This window comes from Micromys minutus (genome assembly GCF_963924665.1).
Source record: "Micromys minutus genome assembly, chromosome: 1".
Classification (NCBI taxonomy): domain Eukaryota; kingdom Metazoa; phylum Chordata; class Mammalia; order Rodentia; family Muridae; genus Micromys; species Micromys minutus.
Window position 1 is genome coordinate 216,282,736 of NC_137969.1, and position 23,587 is coordinate 216,306,322.

The following is a 23,587-nucleotide window of genomic DNA, read 5'->3' on the forward strand; positions in this document are numbered from 1 at the left end:
AATGGAAGTTTCTTACGTATTTCAATGTATAATTCTGATCATGACTATTTCTCATAATGGGTGGTTTTTTTCTTCCTTCCTTCCTTCCTCCCTCCCTCCCTCCATCCATCCCTCTCTCTCTCTCTTTCTCTCTCTCTTTCTTTCTACCCCCCCCCCCCAGGGTTTCTCTGTATAACAGGGCCCTGACTGTCCTAGACTCACTATAGACCAGGCTGGCCTAGAATTTAAAGAGATCCTGTTGCCTCTGCCTCCCCCTCCCACCATGCCCAGCTAAGTGGCTATTTCTTAATAAAAATTATTTTAAGTATATAGAGAAGATTAATATTATAAACTAGAAATGGCTGCAGTCTTAAGCTATCAGTTTTTTCATCAGTAGATTTAAACTTTCAAATACAACCTTCAGCTGAGGCAATTTTGGAAAGAGGTTATTTAGTTTTTTTTGCGTGTAGAGATGCATTGTATCAAAAGATAATGCTTTAGTTAGGCTTGTTGGCCCTGGCCTGTAATCCCTGTATTTAGGAGGTAGAGACAGCCTGCACCTTGTCCCAAAAGCCCAAATCAAACAAGAGATGTTGCCTTCTTAATCTGTCTCACCAAACGTCTTATATTGCTAATATTAACTTTGTAGCAGTGTTTCTTTTTAACCTAGAAAATAGAATCACCTGGAGGCCCAAAACTAATAAAATTTATGAGACATTCAATATAAATTTCTTTTGTTTATTTATCTTTCTAGCTCTTCTATATTACTGTAGAATTTTTAAAAACATGTTGTACTTCAAAAATAAATCTTTTTTTCTTACTGGTAGTTTCCAGTTATAACTTTTACAGCATCAGGAAATGAGTACATAAAATGAAATAGTGTTAATAAGGTGTTTGCGTTAGGAGTATTTTCCAATTTGTCACTGGTATTATGTTCTAGTGACTTTAGATGCTGTTAGAGGTCAGGTAAAGGCACACAGTGGTGATGTTTGAAGTCTCTGTTCTCTCCTCAGGCGGCAGATGAGCCTGCCTACCTGACAGTGGGAACTGATGTCAGCGCCAAATACCGAGGGGCCTTCTGTGAGGCAAAGATCAAGACAGTGAAAAGACTGGTGAAAGTCAAGGTAAATACAGGCTTTGGAAAACAACCCAGGTTCTGTTGCTTGTCTCTGAGAAAAGGAACAGGGTGATTTGGTGTACTTGGAGTGACAAAAGGCCGAGTAGTAACAGGAGTCACTCCTATCCTGCAGCAGGTTAAGTACATTGAAGAGATTGCAGTCCATGTTGTCCAGAGGGAAAGGTTGGACATTATCAGTCTTTCTCTTGAATCAGTGCTCAGAGCGATATCATTACATACTGAACTTAAAGAGTGTATTAAGATTTGGAAAATAAAGAACTCAGGCTGAGAAATGATTCCAGAAGGCTTCTTCGTTCAGGATACCAAGGTGTGATGCTTGTGTTATTTGGATCATACTTATTTGTGGGAGTGTACTTGGGCTATAATTTGCTGTCTCCCTTCCTTAATCAGATAATGACAGTTTCAGTGATTAGGAAGAACAAAGAAGTAAAATTATGTTTTCAAGATAACATTAAAAATGATTCATGGAGTTGAGACGTGCGTGTATGCACGCGTGTATCTGTGTCTGTGTTTGTGTGTCTGTGTCTGTGTCTGGCTTTTTCAGACAATTTCTGGTGCCCATCCTGCCTTTGCCTCTCCTGAGTATTAGGATTATAGACATCAGCCACCGTAGTATGGCTGTCCAAGATGTTGATTTTGGAAACAAAGTTAAAGTTAATATATTCCCATAGAATTAGGGAATCCGGAAAAGGATGGGTGGATAAATACCTACAACTTTTGAGAAATCTGTTAACACATTGTTTTTCAGTAGATCTTTTTATTATTATTCTTATTTTTGAGATGAAAGGGTCTCATGCCTCAGCCTCCCTAAGCATCTGAGAATGAGTTTACACTTGATCTTCTTGCTTCCATCCCTGAGTGCTAGAGTCGTAGGCTGAGGCAGCTCGCCGGCTTTTACAGCATTGATGATAGGATTCAGCCTCGTTCTGCCAGGTTCCCTTCACCATGTGAGCCACATCCCTAGCCTCTGTCTGCTCTTCTGCATACTCTGCTAATGTGGGTACAAGAGCATCTTCAAGTATATAAACGTTCTTAACATTATAGAGCCATAAACTATGACTCATGAAAGCCCTTGGTAACTCTCCACACACTTCCTACAGGTCTCCACATTTTGCTGTGCCTGTCACAGTATTATTGTTAATATGATTATGATCATTTTTCTAACAGTTTGTGATATGTCTTGTTCAGCTACATATCTGTTTTCTTACCAGAGTTAACTACTGTGAGAAGGAGAGGACAGCTCAGAGTTTCTCTCTCTGTTCCTGATACGTGCAGGAGGGAGTGCTTCCTGTCTAGTGGTCACGCAGAGTTGGTCGAATGTGGATGAATAAATGAACAGACGAGGGAGCCGGAGCATTGGTGCTCAGGTTGTGCCTTCCAGACCAGGGACATTAGCCCCACTTAGAAACTCACCCAAAGTGGTTCTCAGGACTGTATCTCAAAGATTCTGGATGAAACCTCTGGGACTAACATAACAAACCTAACTTTTCCAAAACAATCAAGGTTTAGAAGGCCTTGCTCTCAGAGACTCTGACCCATGTAGTCAATAGACCCAGGTATGAATCTGCTAGTGACACTTGCTTCTTAGGATGCCATTTGACATTTTTATTTTCTTCATTTTATATAGCCTTTTGACTTTGTAGACTATAAATGTAGACCACTGAATATTTGAGTCACTGAAAGTTTTAACCCTCAAAATATACGTGTATATATTGGGGGCTCTCAGTTGTTTATTTAAAATAATACGATAATTTTTTTAGGACTTTACATACACTACCATTACCCTGAACTTGCTTGCTCTGCTGTGATGTTTTCCTGTATGTGTTGTAAAGTGTAAGGAGCATTGGAGAGGGATACTTTGTTATAACTGAATTGCTTCTAAATGTATCGGAAGACTTTTTTTTGAAACAAGGTTTCTCTATGTAACTTTGGCTGTCCTGTAACTCTCTATGTAGACCAGGCTGACCTTAAATTAAATTCACTGAGATCCACCTGGGTCTCTGCCTCCTGAGTGCTGGGAATAAAGTTATGTGCCACCAGGCCCAGCCTCAGGAGGCTTAAGGATCACAAGAGCTCTGTTTTTAAGTAGGCAATAAAATTTGAAGGTTTAAAAAAATATTTTGTGATAATCAAAACCTTTTATGACTTGATAAAATTTATTAGAAGCAGTTTTACATTTTTATAATATCGCTAGATTATAAATCTATACTTTGTCCACTTGGCAAGCAGTTATTAAATGGCTGTAATATGCTCTGACACTTGCTAACTATAAGGGGAACAGTAATGAAAGAGGGCTCCAGCCCTCAAGGAGCTCACAGTTAATGAGAAAGAAGAAACATAAATACAAGCCAGTGTAATAACTGTTACTGCAGAGGTAACCACAGGGTATTAAGGAGGCACCTGCTGGGTTATTATAGATACATTGTTTCAAAAGTAACTTCCAGATCATTTTGTTTTCCAGGTACTTCTGAAGCAGGATAACACAACACAGTTGGTGCAAGATGACCAAGTAAAGGGCCCTTTAAGAGTACGTATGTGGACAGTTCAGAATCAAAAATAGTGAACCACAGGCAAATGCTATAATTTGTCAAACTTCATTCATGCATACACTTGGGTTTTTATAGGCACTTGAATCAGAAAGCAAAATGCAGAGGTACAGTAGTGTAAATTATGATATTGGAATGATTGTATCCTTTAAGAACATCTGTCATAACTGGATTATTTATTTATTTAATTTGTTCTTGTTTTGAGTTGGTGATTTAGATGGTCTCTTAGCCTGGGCTATTCTAACACTGTAGCACAGACCTCTCTGCCTCCCCAGTGCCAGGATTGCACTATACCACGGTGCTTGACAGTAGTTTCGTGCATGTGTCAGGGTGGTGTGCTTTCTCTTGCCTTTCATTTTGAGTTTATGGACTGAATACGTGCATACATATACATATATGTTAAGTGTGCTTGCTTGCTTGTTTTGAGGCAGAGTCTCACCATGTAGCCCTGGTGAGCCTGGTGCTCACTATACAGACAGGATGGACTTAAACTAACAAAGATCTACCTGTGGGGCTATGCTGCCATTCCCAGTTTGAATATATTACTTTTTTTTAACTGTTGCAATAGTTAAGGTGATGCTTGTGACCTGCCAAATATCATAAATTTTTCTGTTCTTCTGATTTATCAAACTATATTTATTTCATTATTCAGTTTGACACATAACAATACTGTATTTTCTATTCATCTCTATTTATGTAGTTAAATCTTTGTTTTGTTGAAGCACCACGTTGGTTAATATCTGGTATACAAAGGTTTGGAAGCTGAATGAAAGTTAACTAATCTGTTCCTCTCTCCAGCTGAACCTTTATCCGTAATCAGTAGTGTGATGAAAGAAAACCAAGTATTTTTGTGTATTAAGGTTTGATACTTTTCCATTTAAGCCTATTGGAGGTAATGCAATATGGTGAACAAACTCTGCAGTAAGATATTTAGTCATATTTGAATCCTGGACTCTGCACATTATCTTTTTAGTTTGTAAATTACAAGTAACTGCTCCCTTACTTATGCCAAAGAACTTTGGGGCTCCAATTACATAACAAGGATCTGAGCATTTTAACTGATATTTCTGCCTTATCCTAAGCTTGAGTATTCACAAATTTCTTACTTGGATCATATAGTTGGCAGAAGTGATTTGGTCTGTTGTTTAAATCTTCTAAGAAAAGCTGGGTTTTATGTTTTAGGTTGGAGCTATTGTTGAAACAAGGACATCTGATGGATCTATCCAGGAAGCTATTATCAGCAAGTTGACAGATGCTAGTTGGTATACTGTGGGTAAGTAGTAACTTTACACATGGCTGTTGCTGGAGGCGTGTATGCCTTTACCTTATAAATACACTGATGTGTGTGTTGGCAGGGAGATGCATTCTATCCTGTGAACTTATTGGATATAGCTAGCTAAGATTGTAGTGGTGTTCAGCTGGGTGCAAAAGCAGGTATTGTTTAGACTACTTGGAAGTTTTTCTCTTTATCCAAGAGTACTTCTGTTCTAGCTCACTTGGACATTTTGCCTTCAATAAAGTAGTGGTTTGTGTGTGTGTGTGTGTGTGTGTGTGTGTGTGTCTGTTCATAAGACAGTGTCCTGTTACTTCTGTAACTGAGGCAAGGGTCACACAGGTGTTGCTGTCACTTGTTGCACTAAGAATAATGTAGATGTTACAGCAGAAAGTAAAGATGGGACTCAAGCCTAGGCACTTGTAGATCATCTTTAGTGATCTGGATAGTGAGGACTTTTCAAGAATGATGCATATATTGTCAATATGACTTCATTCTTACTCTCTGTATTCTAAATGCTTGCCAGGAGTAGTGGCAAATACCTTTATTCCCAGTATACAGAGGCAGAGACAGGTGGATCTTTCTGAGTAGAAAGCCAGCCTGGTCTACATAATGAGTTCCAGGCTGAGCTTGAGTATGGTGGTCCATTCCTGTGATCCCAGAACACAGGCAAGAAGCAAGAAAATCTGGAGCTGGAGACCATCCTTTACTAAAACTGAATATGAAGCTAACCTGGGCTACATGAGATGCTATCTCAAAACAAAGCTAAAATCAGAGAGAAGGAGCAAATATAGCAATGTATGCATGAACTTTCAGAGTTGCACAGAAGTACTGAGGTTATACCGAGAGGGTAGCATTAGTGACCTTTCTAAATCTCCTCTTGGTCCTTTGAGACTGTGCGCTTCTGTGAACTATCCCAGATATTTACCCTACACCATACATACATAACCTGCTGTTCATATCTATCTTGCCATAGGTTGTAGTGTAATGGTTTCCTTGCTTACTTAGGTTTACTTTTAGGGTTTTTTAAAAAATTTATTTTAGATTTCTGTTTTGTGTTTCTATGTTTGTTTGTTTGTTTGTTTGTTTGCAGTTTTTTGAGATAGGAGTTCTCTGTGTTTCCCTGACTGTCTCTGGAACTCACTCTCTAGACCAGTGGTCTTCAACTCAGAGATCCTGCCTCTGTCTCCTGAGTGCTAGGATTGAAGACATGCAACACCACTGCCTGCTACTTTAATTTATTTAACTCATTCTTTCCAAGTACTTTACTTTCAGAAGTTTTAATTCTTTGGCTTCCTGGAAACAGAGGTCCATATGGTTCTGTTATTGTCAACCATATGTTTTTCATTGAGCTGAAATACTGTTACTGATAGTTTTTAAAGACATAAAAACTGCAATTAATAATCACTCTGAGATTAATTTGATAGGAGTGTGCTATATTAAGCAAGGCACTGGTAAAGGTTAAAGGCTTGGTAGCTACAGTGTTATGAATATTCAGATATTGGTATGCCCTCCCTCTGCGACATTCATTGTCAAGGTCACATTCAGAACCTGTATTACGCTTTACCTATGTTCTGTAGAAGCAATACCTGCACATCTTCACATTTTCTGTTTGTTTTTTATATTTATTTTATGAATGTGAGTACACTATGTCTTCAGACACCAGAAGAGGGCATCAGATCCCATTACAGATGGTTGTGAGCCACCATGTGGTTGCTGGGAATTGAACTCAGGACCTCTGAGAGAGCAGTCAGTGCTCTTAACCACTGAGCCATCTCTCCAGCCCAGCATTTTCTGTTTTCTGTTCTAGAAAAAAATCATTGAATTCCGAGTCTGTCCTCTCGTGAATAGCATGTTGTCGATTCTAGAAAGTAGTTGCTATTGAACTTTATTTACAGTGCTCTTTTATGGAGAATGAGTTCAGTAGGCCTTAGGGATGCCAGTGCTTTCTTTGTATCAGCATCCTGGATGATTCGGATACACACTGCTCATGGATAGAAAACAACCCGTATGGACCAGTGAGATGGCTCAGTGGACAAAAGTGGTCCATACAAGCCTGGCAACTGAATTGGGGTGAACGGCAGAACTAACGGAGTGTGAGAGGAGAACTAACCCTTGAGAATGCTCGCACTTCTCCATACAACTGCGGCATGTGTGCACATACACACTGAATAGAGGGATGACGTCTGCTCTTCCAGAGGACCTGAGTTCAGGTCCTAGGACCCTTGCTGAGCAGCTCACAACTGCCTGTGACCGTAGCTGCAGGGTTTCGGTGCCTGTGGTCTCCATGGGAACCTGCACTCACATCCACATATGCCTCATAATTAAAAATATTAAACATGAATAAACAATACCAAATATTACCAAAAAAAGAGAGAGGATGATCTGCAGGGAGGAAGAAAGGAAGGCAGACCATACAAAAAGAAACTCTTCTTTGGGAGAAAACTAAAAATCATTAAAAAAAGCAGTTACAGTTGACTGACAAAGTGCCTGTCTGCAGGCCACAGCTTTGATCTCTGCCATTAAAGCACAGCCGAAGAGAGTAATTGACTTTGCACTCACACGCATAAATGAGGTTGCTCTGTATGTGTTTAAGGCTTTGACAGTCACTATTCACTTAAGTACTCTCAAAATACCACCTTACTGTAAGTAAGGTCGCACAGGGATGTGGACTGTACAGGCTGGCCAGAGGGGAAGAGTGTAATAACCACAAGTGGAAAAGACAGAAAAGGAGAAAATGAGATGTGTGATCTCTCACGGGTCATAAAGTTACTGTGTGTGTGTTTGCGAGTATATGAGAACATCTGGGAGAACATTTACCGTTTTTTTTTTTTTCCTGAAGTTTTCTTCATTTAAATTTCTAAAAGGTATTTAGTAGATTAGAAAATTCTAGAAAGTATTAGTGATCTTTGAGCTGGATATGGCCTGGTGGTAGAGCAGCTGCTTATCAAGGCCTTGGGTTTGATCCCCAGTATTACCTCTCTGCTAGGGTATTTCTACTTTCCCCTCTCCAGTAGCACAGCCCTTTCTAACACTGAACTGTACTTAGTTCAGAGTCTCTCGTTATAGACCAGGCTAGCTTCCAACTCAACAGTCCTTGTGCCTCAGCTTCCCCAGAAGCAGCAATCTTGGGGCTTTATTTGCTTGTTTGTTTCTTTGGGGGAATCATTAGAAATACTTAGCTGACATGATGACTCAAGTGTGTGTAATCCTAGTACCTGGGAAGCTGATGTGTGAGACTCTCTTCCCTCAAATAATCTGCCTTTGTGTCATACATGTCTGTGACCTTCTCTTTTCTGCTTTCCCCTAATCCTTCCCTTCCCATGACTCTTTGTAGTTTTATTTCATGCATGTGTGCACAAGCACACTTGGAGTCTGGGTCTTGTATATAAGAAAAAACCATAGAATTTGTGTTTCTGAGTATGGCTTATTTCCCTTAACATAATGGCTTTCTGCTCCATCTGTCTCGAGAGTCATGGTTTCAGTTGTCTTTATGATTGTATAAAACTCTGCCATGTGTTATGTCTAGGCTGTCTAATTCCCTCACTGTAATGAGGGTGTGAAGCTGGATGCGCCCTGTGTGCGTCTGGTATGTTGTCTTAAGGTTCGAGAATGATCCAGCCAGTCATGGGGTAGTTGGTTGTCTGACTAGCCTCCACACTGACTTCCCTAGTAGCTGAGCTAGTGTACTTTTCTTCTCCTTCATGCCCTGGTGTCTAAAGGTTCCACTTTCTCTGTGTGCTTACCAGAAGATGACAGCCTCTCACTGGGTCAGTGGAACCCCAGAGCAGCTTTAATTCACATCCGCCGATGGCTGAGGATAGTGAATACTTTTCCAAATATTTCTTGGCAGTTCGTAGTTGTTTTCTCAAAACACTGCACTCAGTTCATTAGCTCACTTACTGAGTGGATGATTTAGTTTGTTTTGTTTTTGTCTGATATTTGCAGTTCTTTATATATTCTAGATATTAATTCCCTGTCGGGTGTATAGTTGACAAGGATTTTCTTTCATTTCTAGGCTTTCTTCACTGTGGTCATTGTTTCTTTGACTGTGCAGCTTAATTTTATGTAGATCATCCTGATAGTTGTTGGGATTCTTTCCTGTGCTGTGGGAATCCTGTACCTGGGTCTTGAAGTGTCTTGTCTCTGTTTCCCTTTAGCAGTTTCCAGGTTTCCAGGCTTATGTTGAGTTGATTCTTGTGTACAGTGAGACATGAGGGTCTAGTTTTATTCTTTGATGTCAGGATAGGAGATTTTATGACTATCATTTGTTGAAGAGGATGTCTTTTTTTTTTTTCCCCAAAATATTTTGGAACTATTGCCAAAAACCCAGTGGCTGTATCTGTGGGGATTATTTCTGGTGCTCTGTTGTATTGCTGTTAACAACCTTTCTTCTAAGGTATGGCGTCTGTTACAATGCCTCTGTAATGTAGTTTGGGATCAGGCACCAATGCCTCTTCCAGCGTTGTTCTTTTGGCTTCAGAATGCTTTGGATAGTTGAGGTGCTTCATACTTCCGTATCATTCTCAGAATTCGTTACAGGGTTCTGTGAAGACTGTCACCGTAATTTTCAGTCACATTGGCTCTGTTGTCACTTCCAACAATATAGGTATGTTTACAACATTCTGCCAGTCTTTGAGTACAAGAGTCTTCTTGTCTTTTCGAGTTCTTCAGTGTTGTAAAGCTTTCACTGCAGAGGCCCTCCAGCCTTTGCTTAGGTTTATTCCTTGGTGTTGCATACTGTTTTAATCAGATTTTTCAGGTTCTTTTTCTCAGCAAGTTGATTATTGGTATATAGAAAAGTTAATGAGTTCTGTGTTGGTTTTTGTGTCTGGCTGTTATGCTGAATGTTTTTTTTTATCAGGTCTAAGAGTTACGAGTTTTTTTTTAAAGGACAAGTTTAAAACAGTTCTGGAGAGCAGGCTTCATGGTGCTGGCCAGCCACGTGGGCATGGGCGTTTATGTCACAGTGCACATGTGGAAGTCGAAGACCATCTTTTGGGACTCAGTTCTTTCCTGCTATGTTCACCCCGGTATTCCTATGCATGCTGACTGGGCCAACAGTTGCTTTAACCCCTAAGCAACCTGGCCTGCCTTACTACTTACCTGAGTTACAGTAATCGAGATAGTGCGTCTCATGTGAAGGCCGACGTGTAGAAACAATAGAACAGCAGAGAGCTCAGAAATAAACCCACGTATCTGTGGAGTATTCATTCACATTTGGAAAAGGTACCCTGAGCATGAACAATGTCTTCAAGAAACGTTTTGAGAAAACTAGATATTCCGTGAAGAATGGGACCCGACCTTTTTCTCATATGAGAAAAACAGAAAAATTATCGGCTTTAAACGTAAAATCTGCCTGCTATTTCTCCATCAGCTGCCAGGCCCCTGGCAGAAGCTGAAGTGACACTAACTGAACTTGGACTTGTTACTTGAGTGGAACCCAAAGGCAGCACCTCAGTAGACATTCTCAAAGGGAAGGATGCCGCCACTGCAGGCATGCTTAAACCAGTTCTCAACCTGTGGGTCGGAACCCCCCAAAGACCACAGGAAAATAGATATTTACATTACAATTCATAACAGTGGCTAAATTACAGTTCTGAAGTAGCAACAAGAATAAATTAATGGCTGGGGGGGGGGTCACCATAACATGAAGAACTATATTAAAGGGTCACAGTATTAGGAAGGTTGAGAACCACTGCTCTAAATAAAGACATTTTGATTAATGACTGAAAGCATTATTTTTAATTATTTTTTATTTCTATGTGAGTGTTTACAAATTTATGTGCATCATATGCATGCAGGTACCCATAGCATAGGAAAGAGTATTAGATTCCCTGGAAATTGGAGTTATAGATGATTGTGAGCCACTCTGTGGATGTGGAAATTGAAGCCCTGGGTCCTAGTGCTCTTAACCTGCTGAGCCATCACTCCAGCTCCTGGCCTGTGACTTGTTTATTGTTCATCTGCTATCCCAGCCCTTCAGAGTCACTCTTCTCTGCCTGACTCAGCTAAAGTAACCTTAGTTTTGTATGCTTCTTTTACAGTAAGTAGCCTGTACAGTCACTGTTTAGATATTATGTATATGGTTATATTACCTGCATATCTGTGTACCACGTGTGCCTAATGTGAGGAGGTCAGGAAAGGGTATCAGTTCCTCTGGAATTGGAGTTAAAGATGGTTATGAGCCCATGTGGGTACTGGGCCTCAAACCCAGGACCTCTGGAAGAGCAGCCAGTGCTCTTAACCCCTGAGCATCTCTCCAGCCTCCCAGTTCATTCTTCGTGCAGTATATGTTAGCTGTTCCTGCTCTGGGCTTCAGTGTTCAGATACCTACTAATTATGTTATTGAGAGTACATTTTCAGAACAGTGGTGTATTTGGCATATAGCCTCAGGGCACTGACACATGTAGCATCACCTAGGTGTGGGGTCAGCTGTACCATGTAGGATTGCGATGATTTCACAGTGACAAAATCACCTAACCATGCCCCTCTCCAGACAGACTCCCATTGCTGCTTGATGTGTGACTGCGAATTGGCCATTAAGGAAGTTAAAACAATCATGAGGTATCATCTCATACTTGTCAGATTAGCTGTCATCACAAACACAAGATGTCTGGATAAGAATGCAGGGCAAAGGAAACCTTTGCTGCTGTCCCTAAGAGTATACATTAGGAAAACCAATATGGAAAACAGTGTGGAGGCGCCTTATAAAACGAAAATGGTAACTTTTGTTTTTCCAGACAGGGTCTCCCTATGGTAACCCAGGCAGGCTCAAACTCACAGTCCTGCTGCCTCAGCATTCTGAATGCTTAAGATTATAGGCACGACGGGCTACAATTGACATTTGATTACAAAATAGACAGACTGTCTATGCATCCAGCATTGGCATTTCTGGATTTATGTCTAAAGAATTATGAGGGCAGTGCCTCAGAGAACTTTGTGTATTTCTATGTTTACTGTGACTTTTTTTGGCTGAGTGGCGGTATAGAATTCACTCCATTAGGGGTGACGAGACAGAATGTGGACTGTTGCCATGGAGAACTGCTCGGTCTCAGTGAGACTGGAAACACAGCTGTATAGATGAACCTGGCACTGTTGTGCTAAAAGAAACTAACTGGGCACAGAAAATCAAATACTACACCATGTCATTTGTACTTAGAGTCTGCAAAGGTCCAACTCACAGGTAGGATGAAGGGAACCGGGGAAGGCAGGGCCGAGGGCTTAGGGATTTCAGTGGGGAGGAGTAAGTCCAGTGGGATGTGGTGAGGTACCAGTGTCCTGGCACGTAACGCACGAGTACGGTGGACGGGTTTTGGCCAGTTAATAACAGTGTGCTGAGATCGACTTCAAATGTTCTCACCACAAAACAAAAGTAAGATGTGTGCTAGCATGTTAGCTCTTGTATACATGTATTGTAAGCGTCATGTGCTATACCATAAACTTTTTATATTTTGATTTGTCAGCTAAGTAAACAAAAGTAAATGATTTGTTTGAGTCAAGTAGCAGTGGTTGTCCTGGAACTTACTCTGTGGACCAGGCTGGCCTTGAACTCAGAGATCTGCTTGCCCCTGCCTTCCATGTGCTGGGATTAAAGGTATGTGCCACCACCACCTGGCAACGTAAATGATGTTTAAAGGACAACTGGTTATATACAAAATATGCATATTTAAAGTTTTTACTTCATTATGTGAAATATTTTGTTTCATCATAACTGTTGTGAACATATATACTAATAATTTTATATTTCTGAATTTTTTACTTCCTTGTCCTTGTATCAAGCCTAAGCACAATAGCCTAGTGTGCAGTAGGCTTGCCACCTAGAGTGGTGCACACTCATTTTATACTTATTCCTCATACTTACTAACTGTGTCTTTAATCTTTTAATTAAGTTAGAGGGCATTAACCTGCCTCTATATTCATCTATAAAATGATTGCGATTTTGATCATGCAGACAGTTTTGTGAACTAGAATGTGGTTGAAGTTTATAAGTGACAGGCAAGTAAAATACCTTTGGACAGTTGGCTTACTTTAGCCATTTATTATCCCATGGTGTCAATGAGTTTTAGGATAACAGATAGGCAGATCTTCTCTACTTTGTAGCATATTATATTATATCCCCTGGATCGTGTGTTTCCTTGAATTCTAGAGGACTGAGGTTAGGGTGTATACTATTTTGTTTACTTTGATTAGTGTTGCCTTGAATCTCAGCTTTGCTGTTTTTCTGAAAATAGGCTTTTGTATTTCTTTCTGTATAATATCAGACTTAATGATTTTGGGCTGTGCTAAAATGTTCAGTGAATTATCTATACGAACACCTTACACCTTGCGATGTTTTTGACCGAACGACTAAATCTTTATAATATGACTTGATATGCTGTAAATCTGAGAGAGGCCAGCGGCAAACTCTATTTGTTGTTTTGAGACATTTTTCCTGTAGAGCCCATGCTGGCTTGGAAGTCAGGGCAGGCTCCTGCCTCAGCTTCTCCTATGCTGGGATTACCCCACAGCTGGCTTTCACATCAGTCTGATGGCCAGAGCTGTTGTTGATAACAGAGAGACCAGGATTAGTAAGTCCATAATGTTGTACTCTCTCTGACCGTCAGGGAAACTACTGTTACTAACAAGTGTATAGAGGGTTTCACAAGTGTAACTAGTATTCAGGTGTATACATTTGTATAGTTTGAATTAAAATCTTTTTAAGACAGGGTCTCATTAATGTAACCCTGGCTGGCCCTGAACTGACTATGTAGACCAGACTGGTCTTAGACTCATGAAGCTCAGCCTGACTCTGCCTCTTGAGTGCTGAATTAGATTCTTAACCTATTTCTCTTTATTCACTAGAAGATTCTTGTGTAAGATGACAAGGTAGCTGTTTGCACCACAGTTTCTTTTAAGAAATCCTTTTTGGGGCTGGAGAGATGCCTCAGTGGTTAAAAGCACTGGCTACTCTTCCCGAAGACAGGGGTTTGAGTTCCAGCACCTGTGGTAGCTTACAACCGTTTGTAAGCCCGTGCCAGGGGACCTGATGCCTTCCTCTGGCTTCCATGGGCACCATGCGTAACCATGGTGTATAGTCATACATGCAGACAAAACACCAAACACATAAAAATAAAAGTTCTTTTTAAATTAACAATAAGAAATCCCTTTGGTTTTTTGTTTAATGATATTTTCAACCCATAATAATAGATGTTGAAAAAATTGAGTTTTTTTTCTCATCAAAAGTACAACTTTATTTCAAAGTGATTATCTATCAAGAATTAAGGACAGGGCTGGAGAGATGGCTCAGTGGTTAAGAGCACTGACTGCTCTTCTAGAGGTCCTGAGTTCAATTCCCAGCAACCACATGGTGGCTCCCAACCATCTGTAATGGATGTGATGTCTTCTTCTGGTGTGTCTGAAGACAGCAACAGTGTACTCTTTAAAAAAAAAAAAAAAATAAGGGCAACAGTATTGAAATTTTTCATCAGAACATTCTAGGGTTTCTACTGATAAATGATAAGACACTATGGGGAATATTTTCTTATATAAATTTGAAAGTGCCAATTGGTCTTAATTTCTTTACATTGATTTATGTACATAAGTGTCCTGTGCACCATGTGCATGCCTGGTGCTCACAGTACTCAGAAAGTGGGGACATTCCTGACCTGCAGCTACAGATGGTTGGGAGCAACCACGTGAGTTCTGGGAACTGAACCTGGGTCCACTGTAAGAGCCACTAGTGATCTCAACCCTTGAATTTTTCTTTCCAGCTCCCATATTGCTATTAGACTTTTACTTGTTTTTCTTGTACTTCCATTCAAATCTCCATTGTCACTACAGGCCTTAAGGAAAGCTGTGTGTGTGTGTGTGTGTGTGTGTGTGTGTGTGTGTGTGTGTGTGTGTGTGTGTGTGTGTTTTGAGGTTCACACCATCATGACTGGCTTGATTTTATTGTTTGAAGTATCTTATATAGTGACTCAGGTACATGAAGAATTATATTAAGTTTGGTTTGGGAGGTCAGGAACTGGAAGTTTTCCAAGAATTGCCATTTATTCGTTGTGCTCGAAAGTGCTTCGTACATCTCTTCACTCATACCCCTTACTGGCACACACTGGGGATCAAACTCAGGGACTTGTACCACTACAGAAGCGTTCTACCACTGAGCTAGGGGCAGGCTCTATATTGTACTTTTGATACACATAGTGTTGACAATAAAGCACAGATCAGTGATGGAGTCCCATGGTTGTCATAAAGGGTTTGTTAGCCTCCCCCCATCTCTGCCCTCCTTTACTTCTCACGCAGCCTGGGATGGCTCGGGATTCAGGATTCCCCCGCCCCAGCCTCCTGAGCACTGGGGTCACAGTCCTCAGTCACCAAGCTGTTATCTTAGCATTGTATTTGTAGACAGCCATTCATTTCTGTGCCATAGACAGGACACAGCATGACTGCTTTTCTTTGAATATATGTGAGGAGAAAATTATTGTTTTAAGATGTCCTCTACATGTAAAATATTTTTACTAGAAAATATATTTCATCTCAGAGGAAGAATGGGTACAAGTAGGTAAATATTGAACATGTAGATTGCTTTTTGCAGAAACTTTTAAAAAAATATTTATTTATTTTATGTATGTGAGTACACTGTAGCTGTCCTCAGACACACCAGAAGAGGGCATCAGATCCCATTACAGATGGTTGTGAGACCTCTGGAAGAGCTGTCAGTGCTCTTAACCACTGATCCATCTCTCCGGCCCTTTCAGAAACTTTTAAGTCTTCTTTTTGTTAAGAGTAAGTGTATGGGGGCTGGAGAGATGGCTCAGTGGTTAGAGCATTGACTGCTCTTCCAGAGGTCCTGAGTTCAAATCCCAGCAACCACATGGTGGCTCACAACCTTCTGTAATGGGCTCTGATGCCCTCCTCTGGTGTGTCTGAAGACAGCTACAGTGAACTCATATAAAATAAATAAATAAATCTTTTTTTTTTTTTTTTTTTTTTTTAAAGAGTAAGTGTATGATTCAAAGGCAAAATACTTGCTAGCAGCACCCATTAAAAAAATATCAGAGGCGGGATGTTGTGGCTCATGCTTTTAAATCTAATTCCCAGGAGCAATGAGGTTGAGGCTCCCTTGGTCTACATCTCTATTTATTTACTTTTGGTTTTTCAATACAAGGTTTTCCTATGTAGCCTTGGCTGTCTTAGAACTCAGTGTATAGACCAGGCTGACCCCTAACTCAGATTTCCCTGTCTGTGCCTCTGAAGTATAAGGATCAAAGACATGCTCTAGTCAGAATTCTAATTCTAAGATATCATACCAATTTATTCTTCTAGTATGAAAAACTAGGACTCTTTCTTGAAAGCCTGATTTGGGGGGGGGGGGTGTATGTTTGTGTGTATGTTTGATATGAGAATTATACTAGGTAGCCTAGGCTGCCCTGAACCTCCTGGTGACCCTTGTGTCTCAGCATCCTGAGTGTTTATACATTTGCGAAACAGTTACAGTTGCATCAACAGGGACCATCCCTGTCAAACCACCATGAGTTCAGAGATAGCAGTAATAAGACCCAGACATCTTTCACTTTTGCCTTTTGCAGTGTTTGATGATGGGGATGAGAAAACTCTGAGGCGGACCTCACTTTGCCTGAAAGGGGAGAGACATTTTGCCGAGAGTGAGGTAGGCCGGCCGGGATTGATATGAACTGTAGCAAAAGATGGGGAAGTGAAAAGTGAACCGAGTTCCTTGTCTCCTCTGCAGACGCTTGATCAGCTTCCTTTAACAAATCCGGAGCATTTTGGGACGCCAGTCATTGCAAAGAAGACAAACAGAGGAAGGAGGTCCTCACTGCCTATGTGAGTTGTCACATTTGGTTAATATATCGATGGTGTTAAAGCCGTTCTCAGTTGACGTTCCTGGAATGGCTAGGTCCTCCTGAGTAACATTTCTATAGCATATTGTAAGGTGCACATTCTTCTCTCAGCAGACTTTGTTCTTAATTACTCACTACAGTCCTCATGAAAATTCCACTTCCAAAATACTGTTTCAGTTTGCTTTGACAAAATCTTTCGTTGTTAAGATTTTTTTTTTATTAAGTAATTACTGTTAGTTTTTCTAAAAATCTTTTTATTTAAAAACAATTTTTTTGTTGGTGGTTTGTTTCGTTTTGAGACAGGGTTTCTCTCCATAGCCCTAGTAGAACTCACATGTAGAGCAGGTTAGCTTTGAGCTCAGATTTACCTGCCTCTGCCTCCTGGTTGCGGGGATCAAAGGTGTGCGCCACCACTTCCTGATCTACAAATAATTTTGAATTTAAAAATAATAATACAGTTTCCATATGTCTTTTTGTCTAGATTCAATAGTGTTAATATTTCTGGCCTGTTTGCCTTATCCTTTCATCTTTTTGTATATGCATAATTAGTTTTCAGTTTTATAACTTTACTGAGCCATGTGGAAGGAAACAGCATCACAATTCTTAGTCCTTATATGAATACTGATATCATAATCAGAACATTCAGTTTCACATATGTAAAATGACCCACAGTCAAACCTTGACCATTTTCCTCATGGTCCACAGTCCTGAGCCGGGCCTGGTCTTTCTGGCTCACATTTTACTTTGTGGCATCTTGTTACTTGACCCTGTCAGCATTTTGAAGTCTACCTGTTGTCCTAGATGCCTTCAGAACATCTTTTCAGGCTCCAAACCAAGGTCATGGGCATGCGCTGCATTTCCCTGATGCGGTGATGTGGTTCTTGAATTCCCTTTAATTTATAAACAGTTTTTAGCTTTCGGTGAGACGGACATTTAAGAGTACAGACGGATGCAGATTTTTTCAGGGGTTTTTCACTTATAGATTAAGGTTATATAATTTAAATAGTAAGCGGTGTGTGTTCTCAGTATAAGCAAGCACTAGAGGCACACCATCTGTTTGCTCCATAATTGCTGGCATTCCTTTGTGAGTGGTTAGTGCTCTACCTGCCTAGTTCCTGAGCATAGAGTTCTCCAAGTCCCTTCTTGTCCCCGACAGTGAAGCCGTGTGCGTGGAGCTGCTGTGCCTCTGGACTGCGCTCGCTCAAGCTGCCCTTCCTCCTCCTTTAACCACTCACTGGGGCTCCTCTCGATTGTCAGTACTGTTACAGCTAAATGACTGTTGTAGAGCCTTTGTAACTTTTTACTCCAGCTTTATTTTTAACTTAAATCTGGTTGTCAAAGCTATAATAAAATCTTTCCGGGCCAGCCAGGTGGTTTGTAGCACTTGTTACCAAACCTGACTATTTGAATTTTGATTTCTGAATTTCATATGATGGAAGAAGAGAACTAAGTCATACAAGTTATGCTTTGGCACATGTACATGCAGACACACATATATATGCACACACACACACATACCGCTCTCTCTCTCGCTTTCTCTCTTTTTCCCCAGGATCCTATTACTAGTTTATACCTGAGATCAATGGGATTGATAATGTCTTGCAGTTGGATTAGTGTTATATGTGTTTTCCAGTGTGTAATAAGTGCTTACAATATTAATTTAATAAGCCATTAATGGTATTTGTATTCATGACATAGTATTGTGGTCTTTAATTTAACTTTTAGTAAGTCAGGCAAGCTGATATTTCAGTGCAGGGCACCCGAATAAGCAATCAGAGGCATCAGAACTAAAGATAAGGAAATGTCATCAGTGCAGAAAGTAAAGAAAGGTATGTGGTGGTTCCTAGGTAACAGGTTTGTGAGAGGAGAAGGAAAAAGATGCAAGAAAAAAAAAGGGACCAGATGCCTCCAGATCACTTAATGGTGCATGAGTGGCAGATAGCAGAGTATTGGGGATGCCATGAGAGCATGTCAGATTACTCAGTTTCTATTCATCATGATTTTAAAAGAGTACATATTCATTTTTATTTAAAGAGTATATGCCTATAATTAATGCTCATTATGGACACTTAAAAGTAAACAGTTATCCTAGAGAATAATCTGAATAAACTCACATATGGTTTTTCTGGACTATTTTCATACCCTGCTAGAAAATTAAACTTGTATTATTTTTCCCCTGGCATTAAAAGACGGAAAGGTATATAAATATGTTTTAAGAAGTGCGTTTGGTGACACAGTCAGGCTTCTCTGTCCTGGCATAGAAACAAGCCCAGGTATTCACTGACCCAGTGAAGCAAACTCAGGCGTTACTTATGTAGCTGTTCCAATTACTTGTATGAGGCAGGAGACTGTCCATCTCTTCAGCCTTAGTAAGAATGGAGAGGCAGCTATAGCATCCGGCGGACCATGTAGAAGTCATAGCACTCTGATATGCCTGGGATGTGGACCATTAGGATAATGACCAGCTTCTCCTGACTCTTAGCACCGAAGATGAAAAAGAAGAAGAAAGCAGCGAAGAAGAAGATGAAGATAAGAGGCGTCTCAATGACGAATTGTTAGGAAAAGTTGTGTGTGTGTCACCCGCAGCAGAGAGCACTGAATGGTACCCTGCTTTGGTAAGTGTCATTGCAAAGCTAGTCAGCTGTCTTATTTGTTGAAAATGGATTTTTTTAAAGATTTATTTATTTTATTTATACGAGTACACAGTCACTGTCTTCAGACACATTAGAAGAGGGCATCAGATCTCATTATTGACGGTTGTGAGCCACCATGTGGTTGCTGGGAATTGAACTCAGGATCTCTGGAAGAGCAGTCAGTGCTTTTAACTGCTGAGCCATCTCTCCAGCCCTGAAAATGGGTTTTTAAAGTGTTATTTAAAATATTCTGGAAGTATCTTAAAGTTAATGAAGATTTTAGTGTAGTTTTAAAATGAAGGCAGGCCACCCACTGGCCATTGGTTTCCATTCTGTTGTCATCTGTTGTCATCTTTCAGGTTTTCCTCTCGGCTGCGTTCTTCCTTCTGCTCCATTTCCATCTCCCGCCTTCCGTCTGTGGGCTGCTTCCTCAGTGCTTTCTATTGTTGTTTTGTTTGTCTTACGCTGTAGTCCAGGCTGGCCAGGACCTTACTGTGTAGCCCAGGCTGGCCTCATGACGACCCCTCCTCCTTCCGTCGTAGGATCAGGGTGTGAGCCACCACATCTGACTCCTTCATTCTTCATTACATTCAGACTAATTATCTAGAACTAAGTTTTTAGGAGGGATGATTTAAACGCAGTTGATTATCTCACGGTAATCCCAGCAATACAGTCAGATGCGGTGCTCCCGGGCTGTAGTCTCAGCCTCTGCGGAGTCCAAAACAGGAAGTGTGCTTCAGCCAGGAGGTGGAGACTAACTGGGTCTCAGAAACAAAACAAGACTCTCCAGAGGGAGCACGCTCCCGCAAGAGCACTTGCCCTGTAAGCAAGTGAGGGCAGGGCTGCAGTGCTCCGCACCTCTGTAAAGCATCAGGCATGGCCTGGAATTGAGTAAGAGACTCAGATTTCACAGCTTGCTGTCCAGCCAGAGGCCGGCTTCAGTTAAGGACAAGGCCCTGCAGTGCAGTGTCAGGGGAATGGCAGAAGACACCTGCTCCCTAGTTTTGCCTCCCCATGTGCATGAGCATGCTCATCCTTACGCTCACATACATCCGTGTGCTCACATGTATCCACATGAGCATATGCACCCACACATTCATGTACATGTACCACACACACGCCACATACAAAACCATAATCTTTTAGTTAATTAAATCTAGTTTTCCTGAGTCTGCTTAATCAATTTTATATTCTTTTAATGAATATCTAAGACTCCTTCACTATAAACTCCCTTCAACTTTCTTATTTTTTTTTTAAAGATGTATTTTTTTTATGTATATGAGTGCTTTATTTGCATGAATGTCTGTGTGCCAGAAGAGGGTATCAGATCTCATTACAGATGGTTGTGAGTTGCCAAGTGGTTGCTGGGGATTGAACTCAGGACCCCCGGGAGAGCAGTCAGTGCTCTTAACAAACTGTTTTTTGCCAGGCTTGAAGGAAACGATCTGAATTTCTTCCTCTTTTTGGTTTTATTTTGTTGGTTTACTTTGTGTTTTCTCCTTTGGGGTGTATTCAGAGTGGGCGAGCCCCTGGGTGAGACACAGCTGCCTCTGTTGGCATCTTTGTAATACCAGGAACCCAGCGGCTCCAGCCACTGAGCAGCTAAAATAAAGTTGGGGGGCAGGGGAAAAAGAAAGAAAGAAAGAAAAAAACACAGCAAATTTCTTGATGAGAACTAAAAATAAAACTTTCCTTGTAAAACAAACAAACAAAGAGACAAAAAACTGCTGAACCATCTCTTCAGCCCCAACTTTCTTACTTTTGAGACAGGGTTTCACATATTTCAGACTGGGATCAATTTTGCCAAACAGCCTAGGATGACCTTGAGCTTCTGGTCCTACCTTCACCGTCCAGACCCTAGGGATAGAGGTGTTTGCTTTCCTCCCTATGCCCTACGTTAACATCTTCCGTCTGTGGCTTTACCGCACCCTGAGTTAATGAGTATTACCCGAGGACAGCAGTGAGCTCAGTTTACCTTAGAAGGTGGGCAAGTGTGGGGCTTCTCATTGTGACTCCCTAGAACATGCACTCTACACATACGACAACTATGTTGGAAGTGACAGACTCATGTTTTAAGCCCAGTGTAGTGGTGCACACCTTTAATCCTAGCACTCAGTAGGCAGAGGCAGATTTCTGAGTTTGAGGCCACCTTGGACTACAGAGCAAGTTCCAAAGTTTAGAAATATGGCCGTGTTTGTGTGCAAGGAAAAATGAGAACAGACGAGTCTAGAGGATCTTCTATGAGAGGAAGAAGACTGCTGAGGAGTATTTATCGCATAGACTCCTCTTGACTGATGGTGGGGGGGGGGGGGTGGGATGCAACTGCAAATATCATTGACCCCTGAAGCAGAAAGGCCTTCAAAGGGTCACCTGAAAATTAGGAGCTAATTTTGCAGATAGTTCTGAAAAAGAATGGCATTTGTGCTGCGTGTTTGGGAATGTTCCTAAGACTGTTTACAGGAATCAATATGGAGGCCATTCGAGTGGTTCCCAGGCCATGTGGTGAGGCTTAGGCTCACATATATTAACACCTCAAGACTTTGCTGCCACACCTCTTCTGGCCGGCCGGGGCTAACTCTTCTGCCTTTGGTACTGTCCTGTGCCTGGCCTACCACTGTGTCATCCTCCCGTTGGCGTTCTTTCTTGTGTCTTAGATCTGCCGCTCTGTTGCGTTGTTGACTCTTGAGGTTAAGCACAACTAACTACTCTACTAATCTGACAGTTATTAGTACCTAGTACCCACACACTTGTATTTCTTTCTGATGTCAAACTGTGGCCTTGACTGTGAGTCTAACACCTAAGAGAGTAATGTTAAGTTCAGGGTCATCCTCAGTTGCATTCAATAAGAGCATTTAAAAATCCAGTCCAGTGTGGTGGCACACAACTTTAATCTTTGGAAGCAGAGGCTGGCGGATCTCTGAGTTTGAGGCCAGCTGCTCTAAAATATAACACCCCCACGCCACCAAAAAAAAATTAAAAATCTGGCTCTGTAGTGTTGAACATGATAGGTATAAAGTCTATATTGTTATGTAAGGATAAATGTAACTTAGTTACAGAACATAGAGTTGGGAGCCAGAGTGCATCTCTGAGATTGAACGTTAAGCCTTCATTGTACAAGGCTCTGGATTTGTTAAGTACTAAGAGTATCATGAGTCAGTATGTCTCAGTGACTTTGGTAGTGTGCTCCTCAGCTTGAGGCTTTGAAGTACAAAACACTACTGCAATACTCAAAAAGTACTCAGTAATGACTCTGTTAAGGCATTTTTTACTTTCAAAGGCTAGATTAAAAGATTTTTTATAACAATTGAAAATCCTTCATGCCCTGTTAAAAAATATCTTACATGGCTACTAAGAGCCAGACTTCACAGTCGATGCATATTGAAGTGCATGTGCATGTGAAGGGCTGGCATGCTGCTGCTGTGATCTAAGAGTGTATGCTGCTCCTTCAGAGGACCAGGGTGCAGGAGCATCCCAGCACCCACAGGTCTGATGTCTCTTATCCCAGCACTCCGGAGACAGTGGCAGGTAGACATGTGTGGGTTTGAGGCCAGCCTGGTCTACATAGTCACTTCCAGGCTAGCTAATGATACATAGTGAGACCCTGTTTCAAACAAAACAAATACTCCCCACCAGTTAAATAAACTGTAATGTGCCAAAGGGAAGAACATAGGGAGTTCAGTCACCCTTGCTACGTAGTAATTTTGAGGCCAGCTTGGGCTATAGGAATCCATATCTGAAAAAGAATACAAAGAACAGACCATATGTCCATAAATGTTACTGTTTTGGATAAAAAATAAAGTCTTGGGCCAAAAGATAGTTCCACATGTAAAGGTGCATGTGCCAAGCACAGGCCTGTGACCTGAGTTTGATCCCCAGCACCCACGAGAGGAAAGAAAATGATATCAAGTTGCCATATGACCTTCATCTGACCTTCATTTGACCTTCACGGAATACTGTGATACCTGTGCCCTTCTGCACAAGTTAATACATGAAATAAAATGCCTTATTACCTAATGAGTATATTAAATATCTAGAAAGCCAATATGCTAAAAATAATGACATTTTTTGGATATTTCTTATAAAATATATTCCATTTGAAACTTTAGCAGATCCAGAATTTTTTCCTTTCTTCATTTTCTCCTTGTGTATGGGGTGTTTTGCCTGCATGTGTGTCT

At 40.9% G+C, this 23,587-nt stretch overlaps 1 protein-coding gene across 2 annotated transcripts in view; it reads left to right on the top strand.

Moving 5' to 3' along the window:
• The window catches only part of ARID4A (AT-rich interaction domain 4A), a 64,535-nt gene that overhangs the window by 2,348 nt on the left and 38,600 nt on the right, over positions 1-23,587 (top strand). For both annotated transcript variants that reach the window (XM_080922489.1, XM_080922490.1), the window contains exons 3-8: positions 993-1,103; positions 3,579-3,644; positions 4,846-4,936; positions 16,507-16,586; positions 16,668-16,762; positions 19,262-19,394. In XM_080922489.1, the coding sequence (XP_080778615.1) occupies positions 993-1,103; positions 3,579-3,644; positions 4,846-4,936; positions 16,507-16,586; positions 16,668-16,762; positions 19,262-19,394 (576 nt within the window). The remainder of the gene's footprint in view (positions 1-992; positions 1,104-3,578; positions 3,645-4,845; positions 4,937-16,506; positions 16,587-16,667; positions 16,763-19,261; positions 19,395-23,587) is intronic.